This window comes from Sarcophilus harrisii, chromosome 3 (assembly GCF_902635505.1).
Source record: "Sarcophilus harrisii chromosome 3, mSarHar1.11, whole genome shotgun sequence".
In the NCBI taxonomy this organism is placed as follows: domain Eukaryota; kingdom Metazoa; phylum Chordata; class Mammalia; order Dasyuromorphia; family Dasyuridae; genus Sarcophilus; species Sarcophilus harrisii.
In genome coordinates this window covers 88,580,729-88,595,196 of record NC_045428.1, presented here as the reverse complement: position 1 = coordinate 88,595,196, position 14,468 = coordinate 88,580,729, and the positions used below count along the sequence as shown (strand labels likewise).

At 39.4% G+C, this 14,468-nt stretch overlaps 1 protein-coding gene across 1 annotated transcript; it reads right to left on the bottom strand.

Annotated features, from left to right (window-relative positions):
* Nucleotides 1-8,503: 8,503 nt before the first annotated feature.
* KBTBD7 (kelch repeat and BTB domain containing 7) lies at nt 8,504-13,484 on the bottom strand. The gene is made up of 2 exons (XM_031961191.1): nt 13,382-13,484; nt 8,504-13,145 (listed from the first exon to the last, which is right to left on the bottom strand). The coding sequence occupies exons 1-2, from the start codon at nt 13,482-13,484 to the stop codon at nt 11,059-11,061; spliced, it is 2,190 nt and encodes a 729-aa protein (XP_031817051.1). The 3' UTR covers nt 8,504-11,058.
* Nucleotides 13,485-14,468: the final 984 nt, after the last annotated feature.

The following is a 14,468-nucleotide window of genomic DNA, read 5'->3' as shown; positions in this document are numbered from 1 at the left end:
CTGGAACAAAACCCCTTTGCTTTGATGCTGTATTTTGGCCTGAGAAAAACTCCACAAGCTCCAATATTAATAAGGATGAGAATGATGGGGACACTATAATGTTTTAAGGTTTACAATGCACATCTATTTAAGAAATTGAAAGAGCTTTTACTCTCATTTTGTGTTTGTGGAAACTAAGGTTTCAGAGATATTAAATGATTTGTTCCTATTTGTTCCTACTTGTGCTAGAGTGAATCCAAATCTTGTCTGTAAGAATATTTTTTCTTTCCATTATATGGTGTAAATGTGGATCGTGTTGAGAAACTTCTGAAAAAAAATCCATATTAAAGATTTTTTGTTTGTTTTAAATGAAGATGTGAAAGGCCATATAGCATAGTTGTGAGAATTGGATGGGGGTTTAGTTTCAGAGAGACACAAAAATTAAATTAAAGAAATACAGAGATTCTTAAATTAGAAATATAAAATTGAAAGCTAAGAAATGGAAGCTAGACTGAACAGGGATCAAAGAATAGTATTTTCATCTCTTTTTGTTGGTGGTGTTTGGTTTTTTCTTTCTTTTTTTTTCTTTTCATCTTGACAAATATAGAAATATATTTAGAAGAATTGCACATGTTTAACCCATATTATATTACTTGCTGTCTTAGGGAAGGGGGAGGGAGGGTGGAAAACTTGGAACACAAGATTTTGCAAAGCTGAATGTTTAAAACTACCTTTGCATGTATTTGAAAAAATAAAAAGCTATATATATAAATTTCATGATCCCACAGAGCTCACAATCTAATGGGGAAAGACAATACTGAAAAAAAGAAGCTGAAAAGGCAATGGGGGAAGAGTGAAGGTGAAGCTGGTACAGCTTATAAGGGAAATATAGCAATGATCTTAATGTCCCCTGACCTTAGAGTGCTATTTTTCTAACAATCTGTCTGTCAATGATTCTAAAACTCTTCTAGCCTTAAAATAGTCCTACAAACATTACTGACTATTAGGTAGATAATCTCTTGGTCAGTAACAACCAAATTCCTGAGACAATGGTGAATAAACCACCCTTCAAACTTACTTATAAGCCATAAAATTAACAAATATAAGTAACATGAAGCTCTGGTCTCTCTAACTTTGTCCTATAAATTTCTTTCTTTCTTTCTTTCTCTTGGGTCTTTGCTAAATCCTTTTGGAACTTAGCCTGCTTCAATTGGCATTACAATTACAATATTTTTTCCCCCTTGATTTGGAGATGGGTTCAAGCCTGCAAATTCTTTTGAGATACATCACAACATTGGTCTGCGACCCCAGTCTGTTGGGGTCTCCTTTCTGAACCTCAACAAGGACATCTATGGATGCGTGATGAAGACTTGTGATTCTGTGGGAAATGTTGAAACATCAGCTCTGGAATCTTTCCTAAACAGAAGATCTGGGAAGAGTTCTCAAGTATCCATCTTCTACCTTCTCCAATCACAGGGAGGGTGTGTCAATCTCATAATTGATTTTATCTTTCTGGAGAAGATGATGATCACTGAATCTGAGATACCTGTTAGATATCTAATTCTAAATGTGTGATGTGAAAATTGGATGAGGTTTTGTTTCCACAGAGTTACGAAAATTAAATTGGAAAGATGCAGAGAGATGAAACTTAAATTAGAAAGGCGGTTAAAGCCTAAGAAATGGAGGCTGGGTTGTGGAACAAGGAAATAAAACTAATAAAAGGAAAATGTCATCAGGAGCTCAGGATTTAGACTTGAAAATGAGAGAGAATATACTCAGGGGTGGGGATTTAAAATATGGAAACACATAGAAATACATTGTAAAAGGTATTCCGAGGTGAAGACTTAGAATGAGAAACACATTGTAAAATATAATTAGAGGGGGAGATTTGGAAGGAAGGTGTGATGATGTGATCAGTGAAGGAGACTTACTCTTCAGTTAGGAAATCAGGGTAAGTACCAGGGCAAATAGCTAACAAGGGGGGAGAAGGGAAGGGGAGATTGGGGGGACAGGGGGGGAGGGTGGAGAGTTATGGAATTTGAAAAACTATAGCTGTGTAAGTACTGACCTAAGCTTTGAACCTCATCTTTCTCCCCTCTCCAAATACCTAGGTAAAAGGGGATAAAAGGAAAGGGAATTTTACTTGATTCCTTAAATGAGACAGAAAAAAAAAAAAAAGAAAGAAAATTAGATAATTTGATAAAAGGAAGAAATAAAAAGAAACTATTAAGTTAAGCAAAACTAAAGAAAGGAATAGCAAATGGGAACAAAGGGATTGAAGTTGAGGGGGAAAGAGTTGTTGGGAATAGGATTGTTTTAAATAGATTAATTTAAAATAAATTAAGAGACAATGCTATTAAAAACATTAATAGTATTTTGTTTCTCCAAATAAATTCAAAGATAATTTTAAACATTTACCTTTGCAAAACCTTGTGTTCCAATTTTTTCTCCATCTTTTCCACCCCCACCTTGACAGCAAACAAACTGTTATAGGTTCAATATGTGTAGTTCTTCTAAACAAATTTCCATATTCATCATGCTGCATAAGAAAATTCTGATCCAAAGGGGAAAAAATCCTGAGAAAGAAAAAAAAAGGCAAACAAATAATACCATCTTCATAGTTCTCTCTCTGGATGTGGATGTCACTTTCCATAACAAGTCTATTGCAATTGCCAAAGAAAAGGGAAAGAACAAATAAAAATCACAATAGTGAAAACAAATAGAAGAAAATACAAACCTAATTCCCATAATCTTAAATGTGAATTGATTAAACAATCCAACAAAATGTAAAAGAATAACAAAATTTTTTTCCTATATAGTATTTTATTTTTCCAAATACATATAAAGCAAGTTTCCAACATTAATTTTGGTAAGATTTTGTGTTCCAATTTTTTCTCCTTTCCTTCTTCTCTCTTCTTCCCAAGACAGCAAGCAATCTGATATAAATTAAACATGTACAAACCTTTTATACATATTACCATATCTGTCACATACAAGAAAAACCAGACAAAAAAGGAGAAAAAAATGAATGTATGTATAATCTCCCCCCAAAAAATATTTTTGGGGAAAAGAAAAAAAAATTTAAAAAGGAAAGAAGGGGAGCAGCTAGTTGGTGTAGTGGATAAAGCACCAGCCCTGAAGTCAAAAGGACCTGAGTTCAAATTTGACCTCAGATATTTAACACTTAATAGCTGTGTGACCCTGGGCAAGTCACTTAACTAACTCAGCAAAAAAAAAAAAAAAAGAAAGAAAGAAGGAAGTTATTTAAGGAGAGTGAGAAGTAACACTTAGGTAACTAAGAGGTTAGTGACATCCTCTGTTATAATCATGAAATTAGGAAGAGGGATGGGTCTCTTGAAAAAAATAATGACCATAGTTTTATGGATTCATTTTTTGTTTCTTTCACTACAGATACAAAATCATGATGAAAAAAATTAGGAAAAACCTAATTTATGCCTAAGCCATGTGCTCTGTAAGAAGTTCACTTTTAATTATTGTTTTGGATTTAATTTATGTAATCCTCCGATATTAGCACATAGTAAGAAGTGTCATAATTCATCTGTCCAAACTGGAATGTATTTTATTTCTTTTGACTTTCTCAGGAAGGATCTGTTGCAACCCACCTACTAACCTGCTGATGTGTTTGAGGTTCAGCACCAAATGATGAGATTGATGTGGACACCAAATGAGACTGAGCAGAGCAAATGGCACCAAAAGTTGGGGTTTAATCATATGACAAATTCACAATGGTCTGTCTCTTCGTGAAAAGGTAACTTTATTTATGATAAGAGTTTTACAGACAAAATGAAGAGATAAAATAGGTATCAGAAGAGGTAAATATAAAATAAATTTGGGAAAGCCTATAATTAGCAAGGAATATGGTTTTTAAGAATTAACAATTGAAAAGACAAGCTTCCCTGTAGAATTCACAATTAACCAGGAGAAAGGGAACATGCCATGACATGGGAGTATTCCATCATAGAGGAATTTAGCACCTTAAAAAAAATTAACTATAATGAGGAAGATACCATGAGATGAGAGGGAGGGATGGGAGAAGGAGAAAGGCCATTATGAGACATGGGAGAGGGGATGGGAAGAAAGACATCACAATGGAGAATGCTGTGGTGGGCTGACCTCAAAGGGATTCAACAAAGATGGTGTGGTCCATGGGCAGATTTATAGGGGAAATTTAACCTCAGAGGTCTGACATAACTTGGCTTTCTGACTAGGTACAGTTAGGTGGGGTGCCATAAGACATTCATGAGATTGAGCTGACCCTCCCCAAAATGCCCTTTGCTGCTTGCCTCAAGGAATAATCTTATCTATACTTCAGGCTTTCTCTGCCAACCCCCACTTAGTGACCCATGATCTCATCACTGCCTTTAAAAACTTTTTATTCATTGTAAATAAATTATCTGAAAAAGTCACAAAACTATTTTACAGACTCGTGGTTTGCTTTGTCTCCAGTTCTAGAATATGATCAAAAAAAATTCTATCATAGATTCTAGATCACATCATTCTACAGTCTCTCTCCCGTCCTCCTCACAAGATCTCTTTCCTTCCCAGTAGCATTCTTTTTTGTAATCGTTACAATTTAAATTCCAAACTGTCTCCTTCCCTCCCTCTTCACTGGGCACCAGAGAAGGCCACATTTCCACAGCCCAGTAAAATTCTTGAAGCAAAGTATCTAACCTCTCCCTCCTTCCTAAAGCTTTTTTTCCTCTTCTAGTTTAGAAAGTTATTTTCTTGGGGTTAGGAATTTTTTCTTTTCTTTTTTTAACATTTTATTTTCAAAACATATGCATAGCTTTCAACATTCACCCTTGCAAAAGCAGGGATTTTCTTGCTTGCTAGAATTTATGCCCCCAGAATGAAGCATTGTAGTAAGTGCTGAATAACTTTTTAAAAAAATTTTAAATTAAAAAATTTGGCTTTCTAATTCAGTTTTTTCTCCTAAGCCACAAAGTCGCCTTTCAGAAAAATAGTTTAGTAAATTATATTTGTTTTAAAAAATTTATTTTAGTAAATTATATTTGGTTGAAAAAAATCAAATCTGCTTTTTCAATTAGCTTTGGATCTGAGATAGGGACGCTTTGATCTTTTCACCAAGGACAATGCCACACATTTTCCAATCTTTTTGACTCAAAATCTGTCAAGAATTTAACCAGCTACAATTCCATTTTCTGCAGGGAAAAATATCTACCTTAATTCGGATCTCTTTCCTCTGATAATCACCTCATATTTATCTTATAGATATCTTAGATCTAAGATCTTGGATCTAGATATTTATCTTATAGAGAGCTCTTTTGTACATGTCGGTTTGCATGTTCTCACCCCCAAGAGAGTGTGAGCTCCTTGCCTTTCTTTGTATTTCCTTTTAGCCCATGGCTGGCACATCGCAGGTGCTTAATAAATATTTATTAACTGACTGACCAGTTGTCCTTCCTGAACTATGTCATTCACTGTTGATGAAGTAATATTGTACTGATAATCCAAAATTTTCCTGTGCTCTTTTCCAACCCCCTCCTGCATTTTTTTTCTTTTGAGGCAAGCTAAACTTTCCTGTACTACTAGAGTTCTTATTGTTTCACAGGCAGGAGGTAGCATGGTATAGTAGAAAACTGAGCTGAAAGTTCAGACGACTGGGTTCAGACTTTGCCCCAGGCATTAGCTGGATTATCTGGGAGGAGTCATTTGTAAAAGGAGGAGTTTGAACTTGGCTCTTAAAATATCTTCTGGCTCTACTTCTATAATCCTGCTATTTTGTTAGCAAATTTTAGTACTGTTCTATATAATGCTTGAGTTTGTCCATTGTTCCAACATAGCATTCTCACTCTGTTATTTGCTTGCATTTTGTTTTCTTTCTGTTTTTCTTTTCCTTCCTTCTTGATCTGATTCTTCTTGTGCAGCAAGATAAGTATACTATGTATACATATATTGGATCTAACATGTATTTCAACATATTTAACATGTATTGGACTACCTGCCAGTTAGGGGTGGGGGTGGAAGGAGGGGAAAATTTGGAACAAAAGGCTTTGCAAGGGTCAATGTTGAAAAATTACCCATGCATATGCTTTGTAAATAAATTAAAAAAAAAGTTTGCCCACTGTTCTATGGTAACTTGTCCTGTAAACAAAACAGCTTCCTCAGTTATTAATATCCCTCACAACTTAAAATGAATATGATAATCAGAGTACCTGCATCCCAGAGTAGTTGTGATAATTTAATGAAATTTTTGTAAAATGTGCACAAAACACAGAGTAGGTTCTTAATAAATGTTTGTTTCTTTTCTTTCTTTTAACCTCTAGCAGAATGTGAAGCAGTTGTGCTCCTGGGATTGATACATATACTTAAAGAAATTGATGCCATGGACCCCCTGTCCATAAAACTGGACCCCTTCTCAAAATGTTTTTTTCCAAAGTTCATAATTGAAGGAAATGCTCAATTTTAGTGAGTGGCTAATAAAAATAAATTTATTATTTGTTTTTTACCATCCAACCTCAAAATCTCCCTGAGATCCATCTGCAAATTCTCCTGCTGTGCTAGTTGAATAATTTTACCTACGTGGACCCAAACTAGGCTGCAAAACTACTCTGGTTCTGATGCCTTTCCCCTTTATTTCTTGTGGTCACCTATTTCTTTCTTTTTTTTTCCTTTTTCTTTTCATTAATAACATTTTTTTCCAATTTCATGTAAAGATAATATTGAACATTCATTTTTGTAAGATTTTGAGTTTCAAATTTTTCTCCTCCTTCTGTTAGTTCTCCCATCCCCAATACAGCAAGTTATCTGGTATAGGTTAAACCATGTACAATCATTTAAAATATATTTCCATATTAGTCATGTTATGAAAGAAAAATCAGAACAAAAGGAAAAAAAAGCACAAGAAAAAATGTGAAAATAATTTGCTTTGATCTGCATTCAGTCTCTATTCTTTCTCTGGATGTCGATGGCATTTCCATGTCAAATCGACTGGAATTGTCTTAAATCACTGTGTTGCTGTGAAGAGCTAAGTCTATCATAGTTGATCATTACTTGTCTCTTACTGGCGTTGAACAGATCATCTGTGTTCTTAACTCCTCCTCTTTCTTCTGCTCTTGACCATTTTCGCTTCCCTGTTCCCTCATCTCCTTTCCTCCTCACTTCTCCTCTTCATGGGGAACTTGATTTTCCCTTGCCAACCAAAAAGAGTATTCATTTTCTTCTGAGGCAGAGAATCTTTAGAATTTAGACTCTTAACTGTCATTGTTTCTTGCTTAGATTCTTTTTATAGTTGTTCTGCATTTTATAGCTGTTCAAGATCAAAAAATTATATTTTTAAAAATACAGTAATCTCTTTGGAAGAAAAAGAAGCACCGAGGTCTACCCTTAGTCATTGTTTTATCTGAGATAAACAGCCCACATTGCTTTCACTCATTACTTGCTACATAATAATGATGCTGTCATTAAGTATTTCTGGTCTGGTCTCACCAAACCTCTGGCTGTTTTGAATTAATAGACCAAGTTAATTTAAAATGATTAAAAGTGTGAGTGTCAAAATTGCTAGGGAAGGAGGAATGAAGGGATAAGTATTTTTCTTAATGTAAATAGTATTTTATTTTTTCTAATACATGTAAAAATCACTTTTTTCTTTAGGAAAAAAACATTTCACATATAACTTTACACAATGCTTTGAGTTAAAGATTGATATTCCTATTTAATGGATAACATAATTTGATATAATTACCCACAAAAATAGGAGCTTTCGGGCCCATGATGGGACATTAGTTGGCTAGCATCCTTCTTTCCAAGTGTTATAAGAATTTTATAAAAATATTTGTCTTGAAAGGAAAAACTAGAGCCATTACAATAATGTACTTAGACAAATTGGCAAAGATCTTTCACTGAAGTTGGTAATCTAAGTCCTATAAGTAACTCCAAATCACATAAGAGGGACAAAAGAGTTAACAAATTCTGCATGAATGGAACCACCCCCAGGCTCAAACTTTTTCTTTTTTTCCCTTTAACAGGTCAGCTGAAACAGAAGACCTCATACAGAGTAGAATCTACATTGTCGTTCCTTTGACAACATCAATGCACTTTACTACTGAAGTTGAATATTTTTGTTAGTTAGGAATTAAATTCTTTAGTTCCTCAAATTAAACACTGTTATGTGTACAGGACAATTAACACTGGATTAAGGAATGGTGTCAATCACAATTCTTTAGAAATCAGAGCTTTGTAGAAAGATGTCAGCATTAATCCCGACACCTGGAAATTGGACCAAGGATGTTTTCTTGTCACCAAAAACCAAAACAAACCAACTCCAGTGCCAGTTTCATTACTAAGTAAGCAAGCAGGTTTTCAACCAGAACACTAGGCGGGCAATCAAGAAACCTGGGTTGTAAAGACAGTTTTATTATTAAGTCTTTATTGTCTTTAGGCAAACCATTTTTCCTATAAAATGAGGTTAATATCGCTGATCTCAAGGGAATTTTGAAAGCAAATGGATTTAAGCTTTTCTCACAGAACTCCATTAAAAAATAAAGGGTTTCATTTAAAAAAAATTTTTTTTTTTTAATGGTGGGTATTGCCATTTTTGAAAGGGTTTTCCTCCAAAAGCTTATACAATTGCTTATTTATCCTTGCAAATAACTATTTAAGTTGGGTACACATAGTTCTGGTCATAATCACTATCTTTTGATTATATTGCCATTTTAATTTTGTTTCAACATTCAAAACAAAAGGCTAGACCTGGCTGGAAGCAAATCTCTTGCCAAAAATATGCTTACACAGTTGAAAAATCATTTCCTGTAATTCAGTGGCAGACTTAACAAATAAGAGCTTATTTGTTTGTCCTTAGTTCTTGAAGAAGACTTGAGAGGGGAACTGGATCTGAGTGAGGCACAATTGCAGAAAGTCTTCTGTAGCTATACTGTTATAACAAAAATCTCCTTTGACTACAGATTATTTTCAAATAAGCCCTTGTAAAATGACTTTTCATAAAGATGTAAAGATTTCAAATTTCATTTAAGATGCAGAAGTTTTTAAAGTGGTTTTTAAAAAAAAATTATTCTGTTGACTCTATTTTAATATAATTGTTTTTTTTTTTTTGTTTTTTTTTGCAATCCTATAGATTTTTTTATGCATTTAAAAAGAGGTCTTAAGTTTCATTACACTGTTAAAGAGGTCCAAGATGCAAGAATGGTTAAGAGCCCCAGATGGGGTCCATGACCAAGGCAAAAGTCTATAGTGAGTTCTTGCCTCTGGCAGACTGCATAAATAAGAATGAGTAACCAAAGACCCCCTATGTAAAATTCTACAGTAATTTTGAAAAGAGGATAATTATATATAAAAAACATTTATTCTACGTATAATTTATATTACTTAAAATGTTCTTTCAATTAAATTACAGAAAAGCCTTTAGAATATAAGTAGCAACTACACTTAGGTCTATTCAGAAAAGGAGTCTCTTACAATTCAGAAAGAAATCTATCTTTTGGGGTTTCTCTTATTCTTTCCAGAAGAATAAAAGAATAAAAAAAAGGGTGGATGGTTCACAGAATTAACATAAAACAGGTCTACATACCCTAAAAAAAAAATCAAAACATGTAATCTTTTGGAGGTTAAACCTTTAAGGTCTGCAAGTAAATACTTAAAAGGAAAAACATGGGTCCAAAAAAAAAAAAAAAAACCAAAAAAACTCCATCATCCAGTTTGTGTTCTTAAATTGTCAACTTTTAATAGAAAAATAGCTCCTAGCTGATAATCAAGAACTTTTATAGTGTTTTTACAAACCTGGTAAGAGTATTTTTCTCAATGCTACACGAAAACAGGCCTTATACACAGCATTTTTTTTTTAAAATGTTCATATTTGCTGGCACTTGATGTTATAGTCAATAGTCACAATTACTACTAAATTCAATAAAATACTTAGCTTATACACACTTTCACATTCAATATTCTGACATTAACCATAAAGTAACAATCCATCTTCCACTGAAAAGCTTTCTAAAACCATCACCAGAATTTTATATCCAAAGTTTCTTAGGGAAGTATATAAGGTTTATGGTAATTCAAGGAATGACCACTGCAATAAAATTCAAAATACCCTAACTATTGTCTTGTGAAAAAGTTGTTGCTATGATTCGAATATATATATAATATATATGTATAGCATATAGTTCAAAATATCAAGGTTTTACAAGGCAAATTAATTTTTGGTTTAGGAAGGTTTTTAATGATTTCTTGACATTAATGGAAAGGAATGTCATTTTAAAGAAGGCAAGTATCATTTGGCAAATTCACAAACTTTCACATTTCACAACTGATCCTCAAATTGCTTTTCAAATAGTGGAGTCCTGATTTTTTTCTTTAGGCTACTAAGAGGTCTATTCTAAATTTTGTGGCAAATAAAATCACCTTTTTGTAGCCTACATTTTGGGAATTTATCTAAGATTTCAAATAATGCATTTTACTTTAAAATATAATAAGAAAAAAAATTACATTGGTACTTTGGATAATCCACTATTTTCATTATCTGAAAGAAAAAGTATACCTTTAAACATTCTTTCCAACAATCCTATTTCCACCAGGTTCCTAATATCAAATCACAATCTAGTCTTTCAAATGTTACAATGCTTATGGCAATTCACAGTTTTAAAATGAATAGCAAGCTAAATTCTTCAGGCTTATCAAAGCATCAACATACTAACAAAAATGAAATCAATCCGTTAGCACAGCGGATGATTAAATACTGAGAAAACAGAGCCTTGTTATCTTACCATCTAGCTTATTTTGCATAGCATTTTACAATTAAAGGTAAACCCTGGACTTCTTTCTTTAGCACAGTAAATTAGTAAATAGGTTGCATTTCTTTGATCTGTAATGTTTTCTTTTTAAATATTTATGCTTAAATCTTGTAATAATACAATACATTAATATTTCCAAACACTGTCCCCTACTAAACCAAATCAGCTGTTTCAACTTGTTTTGTAATTGGGTGGTAGAGGGAAAGAAAAATGGTGGGTGGGTGGATGAGTGGGTGAACTACTAAAATACATTCCATACCAATAAACTATTCTTCCCCAATCAAGATCTTTAAAATGAGCCCTGCTGCATAAATGCGTTCCCTCTGGGTGCCACTTGTACCCAGACTTCATCTTCTGAGAAGGAACTGGAACTTCCTGACTCCGAGTCCAGTTCACTGAGTCCCTCTAAGTCCCAGTCGGCGCTGGATTCACTGCGAACATCGTCTTCCTCCGTGATGAAACTCTGTCCAGGCTCGAGACAAGAGGGGTAGACCCGGGCAGAAAGGCAGATGAAGCCCGAGTCATACTGCAAAAGTCCCAGCATAGTCCCTATGTTAATCCAGCGGTCGTCACTGGGCTCGTATTCGTGCACGGTGACCCTGTTCTTCTTCCACTGCGGGGTGGTGGAGGTGATGAGCAGCAGCTTCTGCCCGTGCCGCACGATCTGGTAGTTGTGGGTGTCCGCGTCCAAGGGGATGTTGCTGATGCGCCGCCACTCGCCGCGGGCCGGGTTGTAGACCTTCATGACCGGGATGTCGCAGATGCAGTAGATCTCCTCGTTGAAGACGCAAGCCTCCTGGAAATCACTGCGCTTGAGCGAGGCGCAGTTGAGCCACTGGTTGCGGCTGGGGTCGTAGCAAAGCATCCGTTTGTTATTGACAGCATAGAGATAGTCGTGGACCATGATTAATTCAAAGGAATAGAAGGAGTGCGGCACGGGGGCCACCAGAACCCACTGGTTCCTCTGGATACTGTAGCACTCCACCTCCTTCAGTTTCACTCCGGTCACGGGGTCGCGGCCTCCCAGGATGTAAATGTAGCCGTTGAGGTAGGCCAGGTCCATGCCCTCTCTGCACATCAGGCGGTCGGCCAGCTGCTGCCAGCTGTTCTGCGCGGGGTTGTAGACCCAGAGCTGCTTCTTGGGCTGGGCGGCCAGGTAGATGTCGTTGTCCGGGGACACGCAGACGGCGGAGGAAGTGATGGTCTTGCTGTGGGCCAGGCTGGTCAGAGGCGACGGCATGGTGTAGATGTCCCCCGAGTACGGGTCGTAACACAGGAAGGGGTCCTTGGGGTGGCCGAAGAAGATGACCATCTCCTTGGCCATCATGCCTATCCTGCGGGCCGGGCTCTCCGCCGCGGGGCCGGCGGGGCCGCCGGGGGCCGGCAGGGCGGCCTGGGGGGTCTTGAGCATCGCGTCCCCATAGCGAGTGCGCAGGGCGGCCTCGATGAGCCCGGGGCAGTAGCGCTTGATGAAGGGCTTGGCGCGCAGGCCTTCCAGGTAGGCCCTGTCCCGGTCCCCAAAGTGGAGCCAGCGCACGCAGCGGAGCACGTCGGGGGCGCTGGGGCCGCGCTCCAGCGGGGAGGCCTCCAGCCACTGCACGGCCACGGCGCACACGACGCGCTCGCTGTCCACGTCCAGGCTGTCCAGGCGCAGCACCTCCTGCAGCTGGGCCAGGCTCAGCTCGGCCAGGGACTCCTCCCCCCCGGGGCGAGGCGCCCCGCTGAGCTGGGAGAAGTTACGGGCCACAAAGGCCAGAGCCTTGGCGCGCAGCTGCGGGTGGTCGAAGGCGTCGGCGAACTTGAGGATGGAGGCGCAGTTGGCCACGTCCAGGCGGCGGGCGAGGAAGGCGGCGCAGGCCTCGCGCACGTACTCCAGCTGCAGCATGTCGGCGGCGGCGTAGAGCCGCTGCACGTTGGTCTCGCTCACCGACACGCGGCCCGTGTAGCAGTAGTCCAGCAGCAGCGCCAGCGACTCGGCGTCCACGTCGTGCATGGTCACGCGGGGCTGCTGGCTCTCGAACAGACCCCCCGTGAACATGCTCTTGAAGTAGGGGCACGCGGCTGCCAGCACGTTGCGATTGCACGCGAAAAGCCGGCCCGCGCCAGGCCCCCCGCCGGGAGCCGCCACCTCGATAGTTACATCGCACAGCAGCCGGGCATCATAGAAAGACTTGAGCTGGGCCAGCAGGGCCGGGGCGTGGGCCGTGTCCTCCAGCTCCTCGGGTCCGGAGAAGAAGGACGAGACCGAAGGTCCGGCCATCTTCCTGGGCCGCCTTCCCCCCCGGGGGTTGGGCAGGCGGCGGGGGCGTGGAGGCTCTTCCCGGGACTGCGTGGTGGCGGTGGCGGAGGCGCGGGCGCCGGGCCGGGGCCGGGGTTAGGGCTGGGGCCGGCTGTGCGGGCTGTCTCCTCGCTCCGAGGCCAGCTGCCGCCACCGCGCCGCGCCGGCTGCAGCGCCTGCTCGAGCCTGGCCGCTGTCTCCTCTCTCTCTCTCTCTCTCTCCCGCCGAGCCGCCCCAGCCGGACGCGCAGGTTTCTCCTGCTCGCGTCCCTCTCCCTCCTCCCGCTCCTTCCCCACCTCCTTTTCTTCCTCCTCCTCCTTCTCTTCCCCCGCGCTCTCGGCAGCAGCGGGCAGAGAAAGCTGCAGCTGCTGTCCTGGTGACGGGGGCGGCCCCCGGGAGACTACAGTTCCCAGGTGCCTCTGGGAGGCGCAAGGCATGCTGGGGTCAGGGAAAGGTCGGGAGAGGGGGGCACGTCGGGAGTTTTCCTTTCATTGTGTTGTGTACACGGGTCTTTTCTTGGAAAGGGTCCCCGCCACACTGGGCCTTTAATTTGGTTATAAAACGTAATTTTTAAAAAAATACAGAGTTGAGAGACACGAGGTGTAGAATTGCCAATATTATAGACACTTGGTTTGTTCAGTTTTTTTCTCTTAAAAATGGTTGTTTTTTTTTTAAATCCGCCGAGAAGGGGCGGGGCAGAGCTGACACTAAATATGACGTCACCGCAGAAACACCCCCCCCCTCCCCCAACCATAACAAAACATCAGGGCCTTTAAGGGCGTATTTAAAATTCTGTTAGTTTGGTTAATATTTCTAATATCAATCGCCCTCGATGAAGTTACCTACTGATCCCAAATCCTGCTTTGGGGTCAAGGATGGTGGTGAGCGGTGGCTTTAAGGGACCTCAAATAGGAGAAGAGGCCTTGAAGCTTCAGTACCTCCTCCTCCTCCCTCCCAGAAGCAGCTGGTTAGTTTTCTCCTTGGATTCTGAAGATTTCTCTTAATTTAAAATTTTTTAGAATTTAATTTTTTTTTGGAAATTCTGAATTTCGCTTCACTGTGAGAGTGAGAAGCTAGTAAAATTCCCTAAAGGCCAGGCCCCGATTTGAGATATGATAGCCAAGAAGGCTCCTTTAAATATAAACACACAGGATTTCTTCGGCAAAGAGAAGATCTAATTCAGTTTCTGTTGATCAAGGAGGGACAGAAGCAGCTACACCCAAAGAAAGAACACTGGGAAATGAATATAAACTGTTTGCATCTTTGTTCTTCTTCCCGGGTTATTTATACCTTCTAAATCCAATTCTCCCTGAGCAACAAGAGAACTGTTCGGTTCTGCACACATAGATTGTATCCAAGATCTATTGTAACCTATTTAACATGTATAGGACTGCTTGCCGTGTGGGGGAGGGAGGGAGAGA